The sequence below is a fragment of the Phocoena sinus genome, chromosome 15, assembly GCF_008692025.1.
Source record: "Phocoena sinus isolate mPhoSin1 chromosome 15, mPhoSin1.pri, whole genome shotgun sequence".
NCBI classification, from domain to species: Eukaryota; Metazoa; Chordata; class Mammalia; order Artiodactyla; family Phocoenidae; genus Phocoena; species Phocoena sinus.
In genome coordinates, this window is record NC_045777.1 from 28658584 (window position 1) to 28674995 (window position 16412).

The following is a 16412-nucleotide window of genomic DNA, read 5'->3' on the forward strand; positions in this document are numbered from 1 at the left end:
GCTTCCCTGACTCTTTTCATTTATTCATCTGGATTGAGCGCCAGGCCTTAAGCCGGGGGATTGCAAAGAGTAGCAAAAAAGACACTAGCCCTGGTCTCGTGGCACTTTTGATCCCACGAGAGAGATGTTCATTCATTGAGCAAACATCTATGGCATGCTAATGGTGCACCGGCCCATTACTAGGTGTCAGGGCTCCAGTGGTGAATGACACGGGCCTAGTCCCTGCCTACATGGAGCTAGTGGTCCACAGGGAGACAAGTTACCAAACAAGCTAGGAGGTTAATACACGATGTGCTGCAGGCACTGACTAAATAACACAAAGTCAGGCGCAGAGCAGAGGTTGCGGGGCAGGGGGTGGTGTGCGGTCGGCGGTCAGGGAAGGCCATCTAAGGAGGGGACATTTAGGAGAGAGCTGGGAGGCGAGAAGTCTCTAGCCGTGGGAATATCGGGAACAAGAGTGGACCAGGCAGAGGGAATGGCCAGTGCCAAGACCCTGAGGCAGGAGCAGTTGGACGTGTTCACAGACCATGGAGGAGGCAAGGGGGCCAGAGCTGAGTGATCGAGGGCGGAGACAGAGGACTAGAGCATTTGGTGAGGGCACATCACGCAGGCCAGGCAGTCAGGACTCGGAGATGGATTTCACTGCCTGGTGGGAAGGAGTTGAGGGTTTTAAGCAGAAAGATGATATGACATCGCAGATGCATTTTACATGTGGGAAGTGGAGTGCAGGCAGGGCAGGAATAGAGCAGAGACGCCAGAGGCTCCTCAGAAATTTAAAACCTGGGTGGTGGTGATGACGGAGTGGAGGGGTTCGATATGTACTTTGGAGGCAGAGTCGACAAACCTTGCAGTGGATTAGACACAGGTTTTAAAGGAGGAGGGAGGAGAATCAGGGGTGATTCCCACTTCCTTAGCCGAGCACAGGGATGAGTAACAGCAATGCTGTTCACTGAGACAGGAGGGACCGGAGGAGAGACAGACATGAAAAATGGATAACTGCTTCTGTTCTGTAATAATTGCTCTGAGAGAGGAGCCCAGTGTTCTGAGAATGGAGTTCGGGATTCAGTGAAGTTTTCCCTGAGAAAGAACTATTTGAAACAGCTCTGAGGGAAGAGAAGGAGTGAATCAGATGAAGAGGCAGGGAGGAATGAGTGTGCAAAGGCCCTGGGGCAGCCTGATGGTCATTCATTCCAAGTCAGTTTTGAGCACCCATACCTATGTGGTGAAGAAGCATGGCAGACAGCCAGACACACAAACCAGATGGGAAAATATGCAAGAAGTTTGAAATTGTCACGGAGGGGCAGCCCAGCCAGCCCAGCACTGTCAGAGCCTTCCCAAGGAAGTGACAACGTAGTTGAGTCTTGAAGGATGAGCAAAGGTTAACCAAGAGGAAAAGTGGTTGAGGGGGGTTCTTCGAGGCTGTTGTTGACATGTAAAGTGGGCCACATCAAGTAGCCCTTGAGAAATATTGGGTGAGTGAATAAGTGGGTGAATGAGGCCGAGGGAGTGAATAACCCCTAGGGAGGTCAGCCAGGGACAGACTGCACAGGGCTTACGAGCAGGGCGAGGCATTGGACTTGAACCAAAGGCAGTGGGAAGCCAGACCCGTTGGAAGCAGGAGGGGTATGCATGGAGCTGAGTGAGTGATGGTCCCCTCCAGACGGTGTCCCTGCTCCTGGAGGGCCGTTGCTTGGCCGCGTGGGGCCCGTCCTGCCCCAGAGCTGCTTTCTGAGCCAAGTGCTCATGCCAAATCCATTAATAACCCCACTGCCAAGCCCCGTTGCTCATTTGTGACATGATCCAGGCTAACATCCCCAGAGTGGCCAGCTTGAGAATTTACACAACTCCTGCAGAGCCAGTGGCTCTGGTTTGCTCACCACCTTGACTGTGACCCCGCAGTGAGCCAAGCCATGGCCTCCAATTACAGAATCAAGTGCTTGAAGAGCTTCTTTGATTAACCAGAACACTTGGTCCTTCTCTTTTCCTTTCTTAATGGTGACTTAGATGTGTATAATATAGAACATTGGGAAAACATGGGAAACTAAAAAGAAGAAAAAATACCACCCAAGGACCCCAGCTGTTAACATTTTGCTATGTTTCTTTCCAGTGTTATCCACACATTTTTCATAATTGAAATCATTCCACAGAGAATTTTGCTTTTATACTTATCATTTTAATGTAATTTGTAATTAAAAACAAAAACTTCCTCATAAACCTTTTAAGTCTTTATCTACAAATCTATCCTAATTTCCTTAACCAGTCCCAGTTGGTGGAGCTGTGAGGTGTAAACCTTCCTCCCCCATCTCGTTCTGTGATAAATGCCTCTGTGCATAAAGCTTTTTCTATATTTTGAATCACCCCCCCCCCCCCCCGCACCTGGCCAAGTGTGTGATTATGAGTCAAAAGATGAGGACAACTTCCAAGCTCTTGACTTTGCCAAGCGGCTTCCAGAAAACGTTGTGTCGGTCGGCCCCTCCCATCAGCAGTGTGTGAACCTGCCAGTTTCACTGCACCTTCCCCAGCACCGAGTATTATAATTTTTAAAGATCCTTGATGATAAAGTAGGTTAAACAAAAAAAAGGTAGTACATGCTGAAAAGCCCTTTGGTCCAAACATGTGATAAGCAGTGGTGTTTCTGTTGGGAATCGCTCATCCACGTCCCCCACCCATATAGGAAGTGGAACCTAAATGTTATTCTTACCCATTTGCATGAGCACTGGAGATAGTGAGGGTATTTTTATCTGTGCGTCTCTTTCCTTTTTAGGTTGCATGAGCCCGAGAAGAACACTAGAGAAACAACCCAGGTACAGTGCTTGGTGAGATGCCCTTCCTGGGAAACAGGAACAGGCTGGGACAGACTCTCCCAGCTGGAGCAGAGGGAGGGGGGACTCAGGAAAGCAAGGATCCTCCACCCCTGGCACCCGCCCACCCTGGCGAAGGAGTCTTAATTTAGAACAGGATCTGCAACTCCTGTTGATGCAAGGAAATCATACCACCGAGAGTCTGTCCCCGCCTGTCTGACTCAGTGCCAAACACTGCGCAGCTTGGAAGGGCACCGTCCACCATGTGTTCTGTCTAAACGGTGCCCTGGAGTCGGGCTTAGTGTCCATCACGCCATCCAGCCTCCGTGCACGTGCCCAGCCAGTCCTTCCACCAGGAGCGCCCTTGCGGCCCTGCGCCTCTCGCACGGGGTAGCACACAGCACTGCGCTGCATTTGCTGATGGGAAGACCCCATGTCTTTAATGACCTCATGCAAGGGCACACTCCCTTGAGCTAGCACTTTCACCCCAGCATCACTGAGGGGATTTCAAGGCACCATGGCTGGCCTGTTTCCAAGAACTCTGGCCCTGTCTGCACCAGCTGACGCTGTCAGACCTTGGAGGCAGAGGGCTCCTCTGAGCCTTGTAAGGAGACAGGCCCTACCCTGAACCTGGAATGAGAACATGGCAGCTGTCCTCGACATCTCCCCGGCAGTTGTCATCGTCGTATCTGTAGTCTGTTGAAGAGAATCAGGGCTGGCGAGAGGCACGGTGCTTCTAGGCCAAAACTCTCCTGACCCAGCACAGCCCCACCCCACCCTTCCTGCCTCCAGCGGGTCCTGGGCATGAGCTCAGGTGGTGATTAGAAATCCAAGACCATTTCCAGTCATGGGACAGGAAGGCCTTCTACCCCGTCATTTTACTTTCTGGGGCTTTCATAGTCAAAGTTCTTTCTGGAACTTTGCAGGGAAACAATGATGGCAAAAAGAGCACCGAAACCTATACAGAATTCAGTCAGTTGGGACTTCCTGAGCACCTACTATGTGCCAGGCCCTGGGCAGTGAGCAAGGCTCTTGTGGAGCTTGCAGCCCTGTGACTAGGACTCCCAGTGCTGTGGGCCGTCGGACCACAGCTTTAGAGGCCAGCAGACCTTGGCTCTTTTCTAGCCGTGTGACTTTGACCCAATTATTTAACTTCTCTGGCTCTCAGATTCTTCACCGTAAAATAGAGTAAATAATTCCTAGCAAGCAGGGTTGTGTTAGGGCCTAAATTGGGTGATCCACATGAGAGCAGGGTGCCTGTCAGCTGTTGGGGACTGAGGTTACTTTTCTGCAGCAGGTAGGATCATGGGCGTTGGCAGCTCCCCTCCACGTCTACAGCGCAGGTGCCAGGCACAGAAGGAGCAAAGTATGTCATTCATGATGGGTAATTTCACGGCGGCAGTTGTGGGTAATAAGATGAGCATGTGGGAGAGGTTCAGGTTTGCCAGGTGGCAGATGACAGTTGACACGTGCTGAACATATGTGCACTTGGCATGAGCCAGGCTCCGTCCTAAGAGCTTTACCTGGACCATCTCATCGGATCCTCCCAGTGACCCTGGCAATAGATACTATTATTAGACCCACTTTCCAGATAGGGAAACCAAGGCCCAGAGAGGCTAAGTGAACTGCCCAGTCCCTCAGCCAGAGAGAGCAGAACCAGGATTCATACTCCGACTTCTGCCTACAGAACATTTACCTCCTGTTCACTGCTGGCCTCATTCTCACACACCCCTGTCTTCTGTCCCCCAGTCCCCAGCTTCACCAGAAGCGGGGCTGAAACTGTTGCCATCCATTTATCCATCCACCACTCGTTCGTTCGTTCATTTAACATCCATGGGGCTTCTTCTGTGCCAGCCTTGGTTTCTGCATCATAACGGATGCCTAGTGAATTTTTGTTGAATAAATGAGTAAATAAGTGAATGTCTGCTTCCACTGGGGGGTCAGCATCTTCTCAGACCTCCAAACGGGCACAGACAGTCAGTCCTAGGTGGTGGGTGCTGTGATGCAGAAGCACAGACTGAGGAAGCACAGAGACAGAGCTCTGGACCCAGCCGAGAGGAGGGTCTTAGGATGAAATTGACAGGGTGGATTGGGTTTCATTACAAGAAGAAGGAGGGCTGGACACTGTAGGCAGAGGAAAGAGCATCAGGAAAGGCAGGCGAGAACTGCAGGAGGGGGTGACGTTGAAGCAGGGACGTGAGGCCACTACACTGACGGTTAGGAAGACCCTTCAGGCCGTGTGAGGAAGAGGCTGATTGGAAGGGCAAGGCTGGAGACAGGTGACCTTGGCCGGAGAAGATGGGGCATGAACTAGGGCTGAGCCAGTGGAGGCCAAGAAGAGACAGAAGCAACCAGACTTGGTACTGAGGGTGAGTGAGTAGCTGGGGGCTCGAGAATGACCTTCTCTCCATCTCACTTAGATCCAGGACAACAACGACATCACATATGCAGACCTGAACCTGCCCAAGGGGAAGAAGTCCACCCCCAAGGCCGACGAACCCAACAACCACACGGAGTATGCCAGCATTCAGGCCTGCCCACCACCTGTGTCCGAGGACACCCTCACCTACGCCGACCTGGACATGGTCCACCTCAACCGGAACCCCAAGCAGCCAGCCCCCAAGCCTGAGCCATCCTACTCAGAGTATGCCAGTGTCCAGGTCCAGAGGAAGTGAACAGGGCCGTGGTCATCTCTAGGGTCTGTCCCCATGAGCCTTCCTGTCCCATTGCGGGCAACCTTGATGAGGACAGCCAGCCCAGTTCCTGGAGGGCCAGGGTGGGACAGGACCCAACAGTGAGGGTAGCTCTTGTCTCCCCAACCCAGCTGGCTCTCCAGCATTTCCATGGGAGGCATGGCCCCTCTATGTGGCCACACAGGGAGGCTAGTGTTGCCAGACTAGGCAGGGAACCGACCTGGGAACTGGCCAGAGCCATCAGGGGTGCAAGAACTCTCACGCCTCTGTCCATCAACTGTGGGTCTTTGTCATGGTCTTGGAGACCACCGACTGCCTCCTTGACACTGTGCAGCCCGATCTTCCAGAGTGAGGAGGGAGGAAACCCACCTCCTCCTCCCAGCACCACCCACCTGGGGCTTTGGGGAAAGTTTTCCCTTTAAACCGAACTGCCCATCCATGGAGAAGAAGCTGGACACGCATCCCGAGACTTGGTGCCGTGGCTGCCAGCTGTCCTGGTCTCCCCTCCCTGCACAAGCCACAAGCCCCAAGCCCCGGGGAGGAGAGGACCGTCTGAGGAACTCCTCCGCCCCCAAGGACTGAGACAAAACGCCCCTCCTCCTCACGGCCCTCGAGACCTGGAGGACCTCCGACGGTGATACTCCACGTGGCCCCACCTCTCCCTTCCATACCTGAGCTCGCTTCCTTCAGCAAGCACTAACTCACAACCTCTCGCTGTGGACGCCTGTAAATTATTGAGATGTGAAATGTGCAATCTTGAAACTGAGGTGTTAGAAAATTTGATCTGTGGTGTTTTGTTCTGTATTTTTCTTAAAACAACAGCAGTGTTATCCTGGCTCTTTGTCATGTGTTGAAGTGTGTGGTTGGGTCTTGTGCAGTCTTAAGGTTGAACGGTCGGTTGTCCTGGAGGGATTCTCTTACAACGGAAACTGAGTTCCTCCCAGTCCCAGAGGCTTGAGGGTGGGGAAGAAGGTTCCAGGTTGGCTGCTTCATGGAGACATTTAGCCCTCTCTCCACGAGGCTGGTACTTCTGCCTTCCGAGCCCCCAGTGTGCTAAGTCTGAACCTGCCCGTGCTTCTCCAGGCTGCCTCCTTCTCCGTCTGGCCAAGACCCAATGCCTCAGTCTGCTCACCTGTAAAGAGGGGAGAGGAAAGATGCCATCCCTCCCCTCCATCGCTCACAAGCACTTTAGGGCCATGCAGGGTAGGAAGCTGTGCCTGGATGTTTTCCTCATTCCAGCTCTCTGAGCTCATCTCTGAAGGTGGAATCTTCCATTTCTGCTCCCAAACCCTGTCGAAATCAAACTGGAATAAATCAAAGACAGCCAGGAGGACTGGGTAGCTGTGAAGCCAGGAATGACCCACCTTCTGTCCCTCTGTCAAGAGGTTGGGCAGAGGCCGTGACCCTGTTATCCTCGGACCCCGCACCCCTCCATTTCAGTGTGGGGGCCTGGCTGGGCCCAGGGCAAGAAGATGTCGCAAGCCCTGTTTATTCGGTCTTCACGTGTAACTGATCAGCTCTCAGAGCTGAGATGCGAATCTTCACTGCCCCCTGGGTCCAGCCATTTGATGCCCGAGGGATTCCTGGCTCAGGCTGTCAGAGGCAGAAGCTGAGCCATCCTGCCCATCAGCAGGTCCTCCAGGTGGAACTCAGGGAGCCGAGTGCAGACCCAGCTCTCTGGGGGACAGTGATCTGTTTTACATGATGGCATGCAGGAACTGGCTGAGCCAACAGGCCATGTGGGCAGCTCTGGCCCCACAAGCCAGAGTTTCTCTGTGGCATCTAGGAGCACAGTGGCCCAGCCACCTGGCTCAAGCTATTTCCATATTCCAAAAGCTTGGCTTGTAAACCTTGATCTCTCCCTCTCTTCTGCCCAGAGACAGCACACGCATGTGAGCACACACACGCACACACACAGAATTTTAAAAAAATGTTTTCTTGGTGCCATTTTAATTTTATTTTATTTTGAATTTTGGAAGGGGAGTAAGGAATGAGGCCAAGAAAGTTACGTAGTTTAGCTTCAGCCCGGCAGCCTGGAGATTCCCATACCTTGTGAACCGAACCCCAGGAAAAGGAAGCAGTCGAAACAACAGTATGGAAGGAGCATGGTTTCTGGAGTTTATTTTCAAACTGCGGGAAAGGAAACAGGCCCTATTTTGTATATAGTTGCAACTTAAACTTTTTGGCTTGCAAAATATTTTTGTAATAAAGATTTCTGGGTAACAACGGCCCCTCTGGGTGTTGAGTGTCCTTGTCTCTGTGAGTTTGTCCCCGCGCCCACGAGCCTGGGAGAAGATCATGTGGGCCCCCAGGGCTTGGAAGTGACTTCAGCGTTTGATCCTCTCTTGTGTTTTATAGACACAAAGACTTTGTTTCCCCTGGCTCAGAGGGAGTCAGGGTAAGGCAACCCAAACAACTGCTTGAGCAGAATTCCAACAGAAAACCAAGTTTGAATCCCGGCTCTGCCACTTTGTAGCTGCGGGAACAAACCACTCACCTCTCTGAGACTCAGGCTGATTATTGGCACAATGGGGACAATAATACCCCCTCTAGGTTTAGTGTGGGGATTAAAGGCGCTAGGGTGCTCGGCACACGGCAGGCCTTCACTAAGCGTTGGGTCTTCCTGCCCTAAACGTTGCACAGTGGGGTCTGGTCACCCCTCACCACCTGTGGGATCTTGGACAAGCAGGTCACCCTCTCGGGGCCCCACTTTCCTCCTCTACCAAATGTGGAAGCTAATGCTTGTCCTAGAATAACCCTGCCAGATGATTCATGTCTCGTGCTAGTATATAGTAGATGCTCAATAAATGTTAGTTTCTTTATGTCCCCTCCATAAGAATATTAATAATATTAATGACAGTTATATAACGATGGCAACATAACATTCATAGTTAGTGCTTACTGTGTTTCGGCACTTTCCATTGATTAACCCCTTTATACCTTACAACGCCAGGTAGAAAATAGTACTGACCTTGTTTGATAGACAAGGCACAGAGAGATGGTGTAACTTTTATGGGGTCACACGACTAATGAGTGATGTTGCTGAGACTCAAACTCTAGCTGCCAGCTTCAGAGCCCAACTTCTAGCCACTGAGTTAATATCAACACATTACATATTGGCACTGACTATGCAAAATTATTAGCAGTAATAATAGCTAATGCCTGCTGTGGTGAGTAATATGCCAAATGCTTTACAGTTATTAACTCGTTTAATCCCCCAACCACCATGTGAGGTAGGAACTCTTATTATCCCTGTTTTACAGATGAGTAAACCGAGACACAGAGAAGCTAAGTCATTTCCCTAATGCCCCATGGCAGAGCCCAAGTAGTCTGCCTCTTCCTTCTTTCTCTTTTTTGTTTTTTCTTTGGCTGCATCAGGTCTTTAGTTGTGCCACGCGGGATCTTCGTTGAGGCATGCAGGATCTTTCGTTGCGGCGTACGGGCTTCTCTCTAGTTGTGGCGCACAGGCTCCAGGGCGCATGGGCTCTGCAGTTTGTGGTACATGGGCTCTCTTGTTGAGGTGCGCGAACTCAAGAGTTGTGGCTCGCGGGCTTAGTTGCCCCGCGGCATGTGGGATCCTAGCTCCCTGACCAGGGATCGAACTCACATCCCCTGCATTGTAAAGCAGATTCGTTACCACTGGACCGCCAGGGAAGTCTCTCCATCATGTTTAATTCTCCTAACTGTCCAGTAGTGGTGGTGGCTGTGCCCATTTTGCAGAGAGAGACAGAAATTTGAGGCTCAGAAGTGCACGTGACCTGGCCAATCTCACACAATGAATCTTTAGTCAAGCTGGGACTTGCACTTGGATCCACAAGCCCACCCGGGATCAGCCCTGAGCCCTTGGCCTGGTCCATGTGACCACACAGGAGGCAAGGAGCTTCCTGCTAGGCTCAGAGAGGTCACCTGCCTCACCCTCCAGGACCTTGGCTGTGACAGAGAACTCAGCTCTCCTCCCTTGGCCCCAACTTGTGAAATACCTGTGCTGCTTGCAGGATGAGGTGTTCCAGGCATGAATACAGGCTGAGCAGGTGGGGAAATGCCTTCGTTCTCTGGGAAGGTGAGAGTGGGGGTGCCGACTGCACATCCAGGCGAGGAGACGGGGGGATGTAATTCACGCAGCACCTGGGCCTCACTTCTCCACAGCCCGTATCTCTAGGGCTGAGGTTGGCAGGCAAAATCTAAGTTCATGGGACCCAAGTGACCCTCTCCCTCCTGCCGGGAGATAAGTTAAGCATAAGGCATTTATCAGGCACTTCCTGGGTGTTCCTTGTGCAAAGGAGAGCGATAGGACCCCCACAACCCGCCCCCATCCCTGAGGACCCGTGCTCTCCCTTCTGCAGCCCCTGCCCACTTTACGTTATAATCACGAAAATCTCTGCCCCTTCTCAAGGTTCTAATGCCCAGCTGTAAAAGCGACTGCGTCTTCTAGCATATTTACACCAGCCAAGATTGGATCCACATTAGTTTATTTTATTTAGTTTTAACATAAGCCCTTACACATATCAGAAAGTCTCCTAAACTCTGTACAAATATTAACTTATTTAATATCAGTTCACTCCAGCCTCTTAACACACCTGTAAGGTAGGTCCTAAGATTATCCCCAGTTTAACAGAGAAACTGAAGCACAGAGAGATTATGAATTTTGTTCAAGAGCCACTGTCCATCTGGACAGTGGTGCCACTGTGGGTATGGGTGGGCACTGGACGGGCGTGATGGGGACAGGGGGTTGCTGGAGAGACAGCAGTGGCCACATACAGGGTTGGGGTGCACTGGACTCTATTGGGAGCCAGGAAACATCACGCGGTCTCAGGGTGGTCTCGCTCCCTTATCCGGTCACCAGCCAGCCAATGTACCCTTGGGCCTCCCCGGGGTTCAGCCTGCCACCACTGTGGTCCCCTCTGACCCCCCCTTAACCATGGCACTGTGTTTGACTGGAATCTGGGTCTGTTTTCTGAATACAGGATTATGAAATTTAAAATGCTTTCCAAAGAGACATGGGCCCCAGATGTTCAAAAACAGGCAACAGCTTGGTGAGAAAGGTCAGAGGGGGGGCTATCCTTGGGGGAAGTAGTGAAGGAGGGAAGGCCCAGAGGCTCTCTGGGGGCCCTCTAGGGGTGATGGGATGCTGTTTCCCCACCCGAGTGGTGGTTATGTGGGGACTTGCAGATATAAAAATCCATCAAGTACATCCTCAATATCTGCATTTCTCTGCATACAAGTTATACCTCAGAGTTTTAAGAAGACTGGTGCCCTGGTTCCCTGGGGATTCAACCCCACCACCAACTTTGATGCCTGCCCCAACCTGACACTTTCTTAAGATGGAGCCCACGCCTTATCTTTTGTCCAGGAGCTCAGCCCAGGGCCTGGCCCAGGTGAGATATTAGGGAGCATTGCTGAATTCCTTTGAAAGATAACATCCAGGTGACCTCAACAGCACGAGAAACAGTGAGGAACCATTTATCTGTCATCACTTTGTCTACTGAGGCTCCCTTAATTACACCCCTCCTTCCCTCCTCACCCTGCGCCCAAACCCCTCCTCTCTCCACCCAGGGGTGTCAAGACAGCTGCGCGGTCCTCACCCTGTGACCTTGGGCAAATGGCTTCGCCTCTGAGCCTCCATTTGGTCACCTGTGAGATGGGGGAGTAGTAGTCTTCAGCTCAGGGGGCTCCAGTGAAGGTTAGATAGAGAATAGATCAGCCCTTTGCAACTGTGTGGTGCAGATGGCAGTCAACACACACGCATATTCACACACGCTCACACGCCCACTCACACACATATACCTTCACACACATTCACACCCACACCCACATTCACACCCCCACTCTCACATGCCCCCCACACAGATTCACACACATTTATACACACAATCTCAAACACACACACACACACACCCCAAGGACAGGTTCTCAGAGGAGCTCAACAATGGTAGCTCTCCTCTCCTGGCTGAAATGATTTTATCAAGTCCCTCCCTCCCTCATTAGCCTAGGATGGCTCCCTCTTACCAACTTTGGGGAATCCAACACCCCACCCTACCTGGTCTATTTAAGGCTACTTCCTGCTCTTCCCCAGCCAGGCTGGTCTCCCTGTCCCAACAAATACCACATGGAGCTGCCTCTGGCTGCTCTGGCCCCACAGAGAGTCACCTTCCCTTCCTCCAGTGACTAAGTACCACCCCCAACCAGACCATGAGCTCCCCACGCCAGATCTTCATTTCCTACCTTTGGGATCCAGCCCCTGGGAGAAGGGGGACTGAAGCCCCCAGGATTACAGGAAACTGAATTCTGTATTTCACTGAAACTTTACTTCCTTTGCAGATGGGTGCTATGATGTCCATTTCACAGATAAGAAAATTGAGGCTCAGAGAAGTGAAGAGATAAGGTCAAGATCACTCATTCAGCCAATAATTATTTCTCAGGCTGTGAACCTGGCCCTGTGCAAAATTCTGAGGATACAATGTTGACAAAAGATGACCATAACCTTGTGAGCCCACGAAGGGTGAGGGAGCCAGAGCTCCTAGTAATAATCCTAACACTGCATGAGCACCACTAGAACAAGGCGATGTCAACTTGACATTTCAGGAAATGATAAAACATGACAAGTACAGAATAGCAAAGTCAAACTCGGGTATATATCCCACAAAGATAACTAATCCTTTAGTGGGCCTTTTAAACAATGCCCCAGTATGGCAACGAAAGGAAGTGCCACCTTCTTTGCCTTATTTCTTAGTTTTGGACACTTTTTCCTATTAGGAGAAAGTACACAGGCCTCACTCAACCTGCATAGGGCAGAGAAGCTTCCCGGAGGGGTAATTCCTGAGCTGAGCCCTAAAGGATGAGTAAGAATGAGCCAGAGAAAGAGGGTGTGGAGGCACCGGTGCAGGCTCTGCCTTCCCCGTGGGGGAAGGCCCTGTGTTACTCTCCCCATCACTCCCTCCACTGGCAACTCCAGCCTCCTGACACTTCCTGGCAGGAACCACAGGGCCTTTGCACGTGCTGTTCCCCCTGCCTGGAACACTTGCTACGTCTTTCTGGCTTGTCTTCCAAATCAAAAACGGGCTGAGTTCCTTTGTTGAACACCACGGTAACAACCTGTCCAGAACTTCTCCGTGGCAGCCCTGGTCACAGTTTGTAAGTATACATTGACCTTGTGGTGACTTAACACCCCTCTCCTCCACTGCCCTGGGAGCTGCCTCAGGGCAAGAGGGTGCCAGCTTTGCTTACTAATGTAACTCCTGTGTCCAGCTCATAGGCTGTGTCCAATAAATATCTGTTGGATGGATGGGAGGAGGGATGGAAGGATGGGAGGATGGAGGGAATATGAATGGATAGATGGATAGATGCATGGGAGGATGGATGTCTGGATAGGAAGGAAAGAAGGATGGAAGGAAGGGATGGAGGGAGGGAAGAAAGGTGGGGAAAGAAGAGCATGCACAAAGGTCCCGAAATTGGAGACTGCGCGGCGTCTTAGGAGAACTAAAAGTGCCCCAGCTGGCAGGTTTGGAACTAGGACTCAAACCCCGGTCCGTCTGACTTTCACAATGAGCCACTCTGCCTCTCATCATGATCCAGGGTTCAGAGCGATCACTTTTTAAAAAATTGATGCACGCTCCCCAACAGGCAAGGAGCCAGGGACCCTTGTCTGAGCCTTTGATGCCTCATCTGGGGAAACCGGTACCACACTTGGAAAACAGAATGAGAGGTTGCAAGATCTTTCTCTGCCCTGAAATTGGGCAACACAAGCACAGCTGGCAACTGGCCCGATGTGGAGAGCCGGTGGGGCTTGGCCGCTCAGCAGACATGTCCTCCTGGCCCCACTTCAAGGACGACAGGCCAAACCTTCGTGGTGGAAGGGGCTGTTCCCAGGCGCCCGGGCCTCCTGCCCCCGCAGGCCCGCTTGGGGCAGGGTCAGCTGGTGTGGCAGCCGGCCGCATGGATCTGGGCCACAGACCTGTCTCCAGAGTGAGGCCGGGTGAGAGTTTAATGGTGAGAAGGCGATGGCCCGACTGAGGCTGTCGGCTCCGTTCTGCCCTGACTCCTTCCGTGCCAGTAAATGGAACCCATGCACATGCAGATGAAGGCATTACCGCTAATATTATGTGCGAGATGCAAAGCCTCTTGGGCAGCCAGGCCGGGAGCTGCCATTACTGCAAGACCTTTCACTGGAAAATTTTTCTTGGGGCAATTAAATCTTCAGCTGTCTCCTTGCAGGGAGTGCCAGCTTGCATTTTAATTATCCTTGAAAGAGAGAAGTAGGGGAAAGGACACAAGGAGAAGAATTAAAAAATAACAGTCTACTTTATAAACACAGCCATCATCTCACGGCTGTGCATCTATTCAGAGGGCCCTCCCCAGTCGATCCCGCAAAGCCCTTGACCCTCTGGGCTCCAGTCTCCTGGTGACATTGGAAGGGCCCCTCTCTGGGGACCAGGGGGAGGTGGTGGGAGAGCATGGCTTGAGTGCAGGATGCAGGGTCCTCTGTGCGGGGATCGGTGATGCGGCCACACTACTCAGGGTCCTGTTTCTCCTTCACCGCATTCTATGAGGTGGAAATTATTAACCTCATTTCACAGAAGAGGAAACTGAGACTGAGAAAATCACCGGTAATAACATGAGTTACAGCAATAAAAGGAACAAACTACCGATATACACAACAGCATGGATGAAAACACATTGAGAAAAAGGAGCCAGAGGCTGGAGCACACACTGTACGACTCCGTTTATATAAAGTTCCAGAACCATCAAAACTGAGCTATGGAGACAGAGAGCAGACAAATGGGGGCAAGGGGAGAGGGGGTTGACCGAATGGGCAGAGGGAACACTTGCGGAGGTGGGATTGTCCTCTGATTGAGGTTGTGCTTACATAGGTGTATATATATCCATCAAAACTCATCAAATCGTATTCTTAAGATGAATGCCTGTTATTGTTTGTAAGTTACACCTTAATAAGGTTGATTTAATAATAAAATAATACGAGTTAATATTTATCTAGACCTTACTCTGTGCCTTGCCTTATTGTAAGTGCTCGCCACGTGCCGAGCCATTTATCCTTCACACTGATCTGTGATGTAGGCACAGCGAGGGCCCCATTTCCCAGATGAGGAAACCGAGACACAGAGACGTTCAGAAATCTCCTCAGTTGATGTGACTAGTAAGAAGAGGCAGAGCCTGGGTTCAAACCCAGACAGGCCGGCTCCGGAGCCTTATCGCCTTGAAAGCAAAGTTCAAAGTTACCCAACTAGTCCTAGAAGCAGGATTAAATCCCAGGGCCTTCGGCTTGTGCACTTGCACCAACCATACTGGTGTCCTTGGTCTTCCCTGAATTTGCCACACGTGCTTCTACCTCAGGGTTGTTGCCCTTAGTGTTCCTTCTGTCTGGAACGTTCATTATTTCCTCCCAGTCTGTGTCCAAATGTCACTATATCAGAAAGACCTTTCTTTATTCTTGACGGATGCCAAAACATGTAAAGACCTCCCGAAAATTTATCTATTGATGACAACATTTTTTTAGGTATTATGTTGTATATGCATTTTTGGAAAGTGAAAGGAAAAATTAAACTCTGTATTGTAATTTAAGCAATTAAAAATAGCTATCCTTTATAAAGTTCAGTTATGCTAGGTGAGTAAGTTTTAAAGATGTGCTGTACAACGTAGCGCCAATTGTTAACAGTATGGTACTGTGCGCTCCAAACAACGAAAACAAGAGGACACGAGGGAACTTTGGAAGGTGTTGCATATGTCTATTATGTTGATTGTGGCAATGGTATCATGGGTGTTTGCACATGTCCAAACTCATCAAATTGCCCACATGAAATATGTGTATTTCTTTGTATATCAATTAGACTTCAATAAATCTGTTAAAAATCAATCAATCAATCAATCAATCCCAGGGCCTTTCCAACATGACAAAACTGGCGGAAGGGGGCAATCCATTTATTCGAGAAATATTTACTCAGCACCTACTGCAAGTCATACTGTGTACACAGAGAGAGTAGCTGACAAGGTCCCAGGCCTTTGCGGGAAATGGCGGGGGGTGGGGGGAGGCATGAGGGAATCACCAAATAATTACAAAAATAGACGTGAATTTGCCACTCAGAGGGAAGGCGCAGGAGACCAGATGCACAGTCCAGACTGGGAGCTGCCCACGAGCACTCCCTCACCCATCTGTGCAGAAGCAGCTCTGCCCGGCAGCACCAAAGGCCTGCCACCTGCTCCTCACTCGACCTCCCTTTCAAGCTGTGTATTCCGCTGAGGCAGGACAAGCTTTAGAGTCACATCTTTCAAGAGATGCAGCAAAGGCCCTTTGAAATTGCCTGCCCCGCTCTTAGCACCTTGTGCCCAGAGCTCAGCTATGTCAAGAATGACCCCTGTGCATTCCCCTGGCTGGGCCACCCAGGGAGTCACATTCCAGCACGGTGGGAGCAGCTCGATGGGCGACAGCTGGGAGCCCCGGAGCCCCACGTGGACAGTGGCCTTGAACCAAGTACCCAGGCCCTGGGGAGACCCTGTGTGGCCTTGGATGCCGGAAACGGAACAAGGCTTTCAGGCAGCCAAGGTCAGGTCTGCTTCCCCAAACATTCATAACATTTGCTGTGAGCTACCCTGTCTTGAGGCCCCGAGCTGGGCACTCTGGCGACGTTATCCAATTGATTCTTCTCAGTAGCTCTGGCCCACCACCCTGGGTTCCCAGGTGAGCACCAAGAAGGGAGCTGACTTGCCTGAGATCACACAGTGCCCTAAGAAAAGCATTGACATCTGGGCCCTTTGCCTGACATCCCAGGGTCTCCTGAACCTCAACTCACCCCTCTCCGCCCCCTGAAATAATCACTCTACACCCATTTAGTGAGTATATTTTTGGAAGTCAGACTCTGGATTCATTTTCTGGCTCTCGACTTTCCAGCTGTGTGATCTTAGGCAA

The 16412-nt window shown here is 51.1% G+C and overlaps 1 protein-coding gene across 4 annotated transcripts in view; it reads left to right on the forward strand.

Moving 5' to 3' along the window:
- SIRPA (signal regulatory protein alpha) overlaps positions 1-7725 on the forward strand; it is a 43051-nt gene extending 35326 nt beyond the window's left edge. For all 4 annotated transcript variants that reach the window (XM_032604229.1, XM_032604232.1, XM_032604233.1 and 1 more), the window contains 2 exons: positions 2765-2804; positions 5222-7725. In XM_032604229.1, the coding sequence (XP_032460120.1) occupies positions 2765-2804; positions 5222-5476 (295 nt within the window). In that variant the 3' untranslated portion in view covers positions 5477-7725. The remainder of the gene's footprint in view (positions 1-2764; positions 2805-5221) is intronic.
- Positions 7726-16412: the final 8687 nt, after the last annotated feature.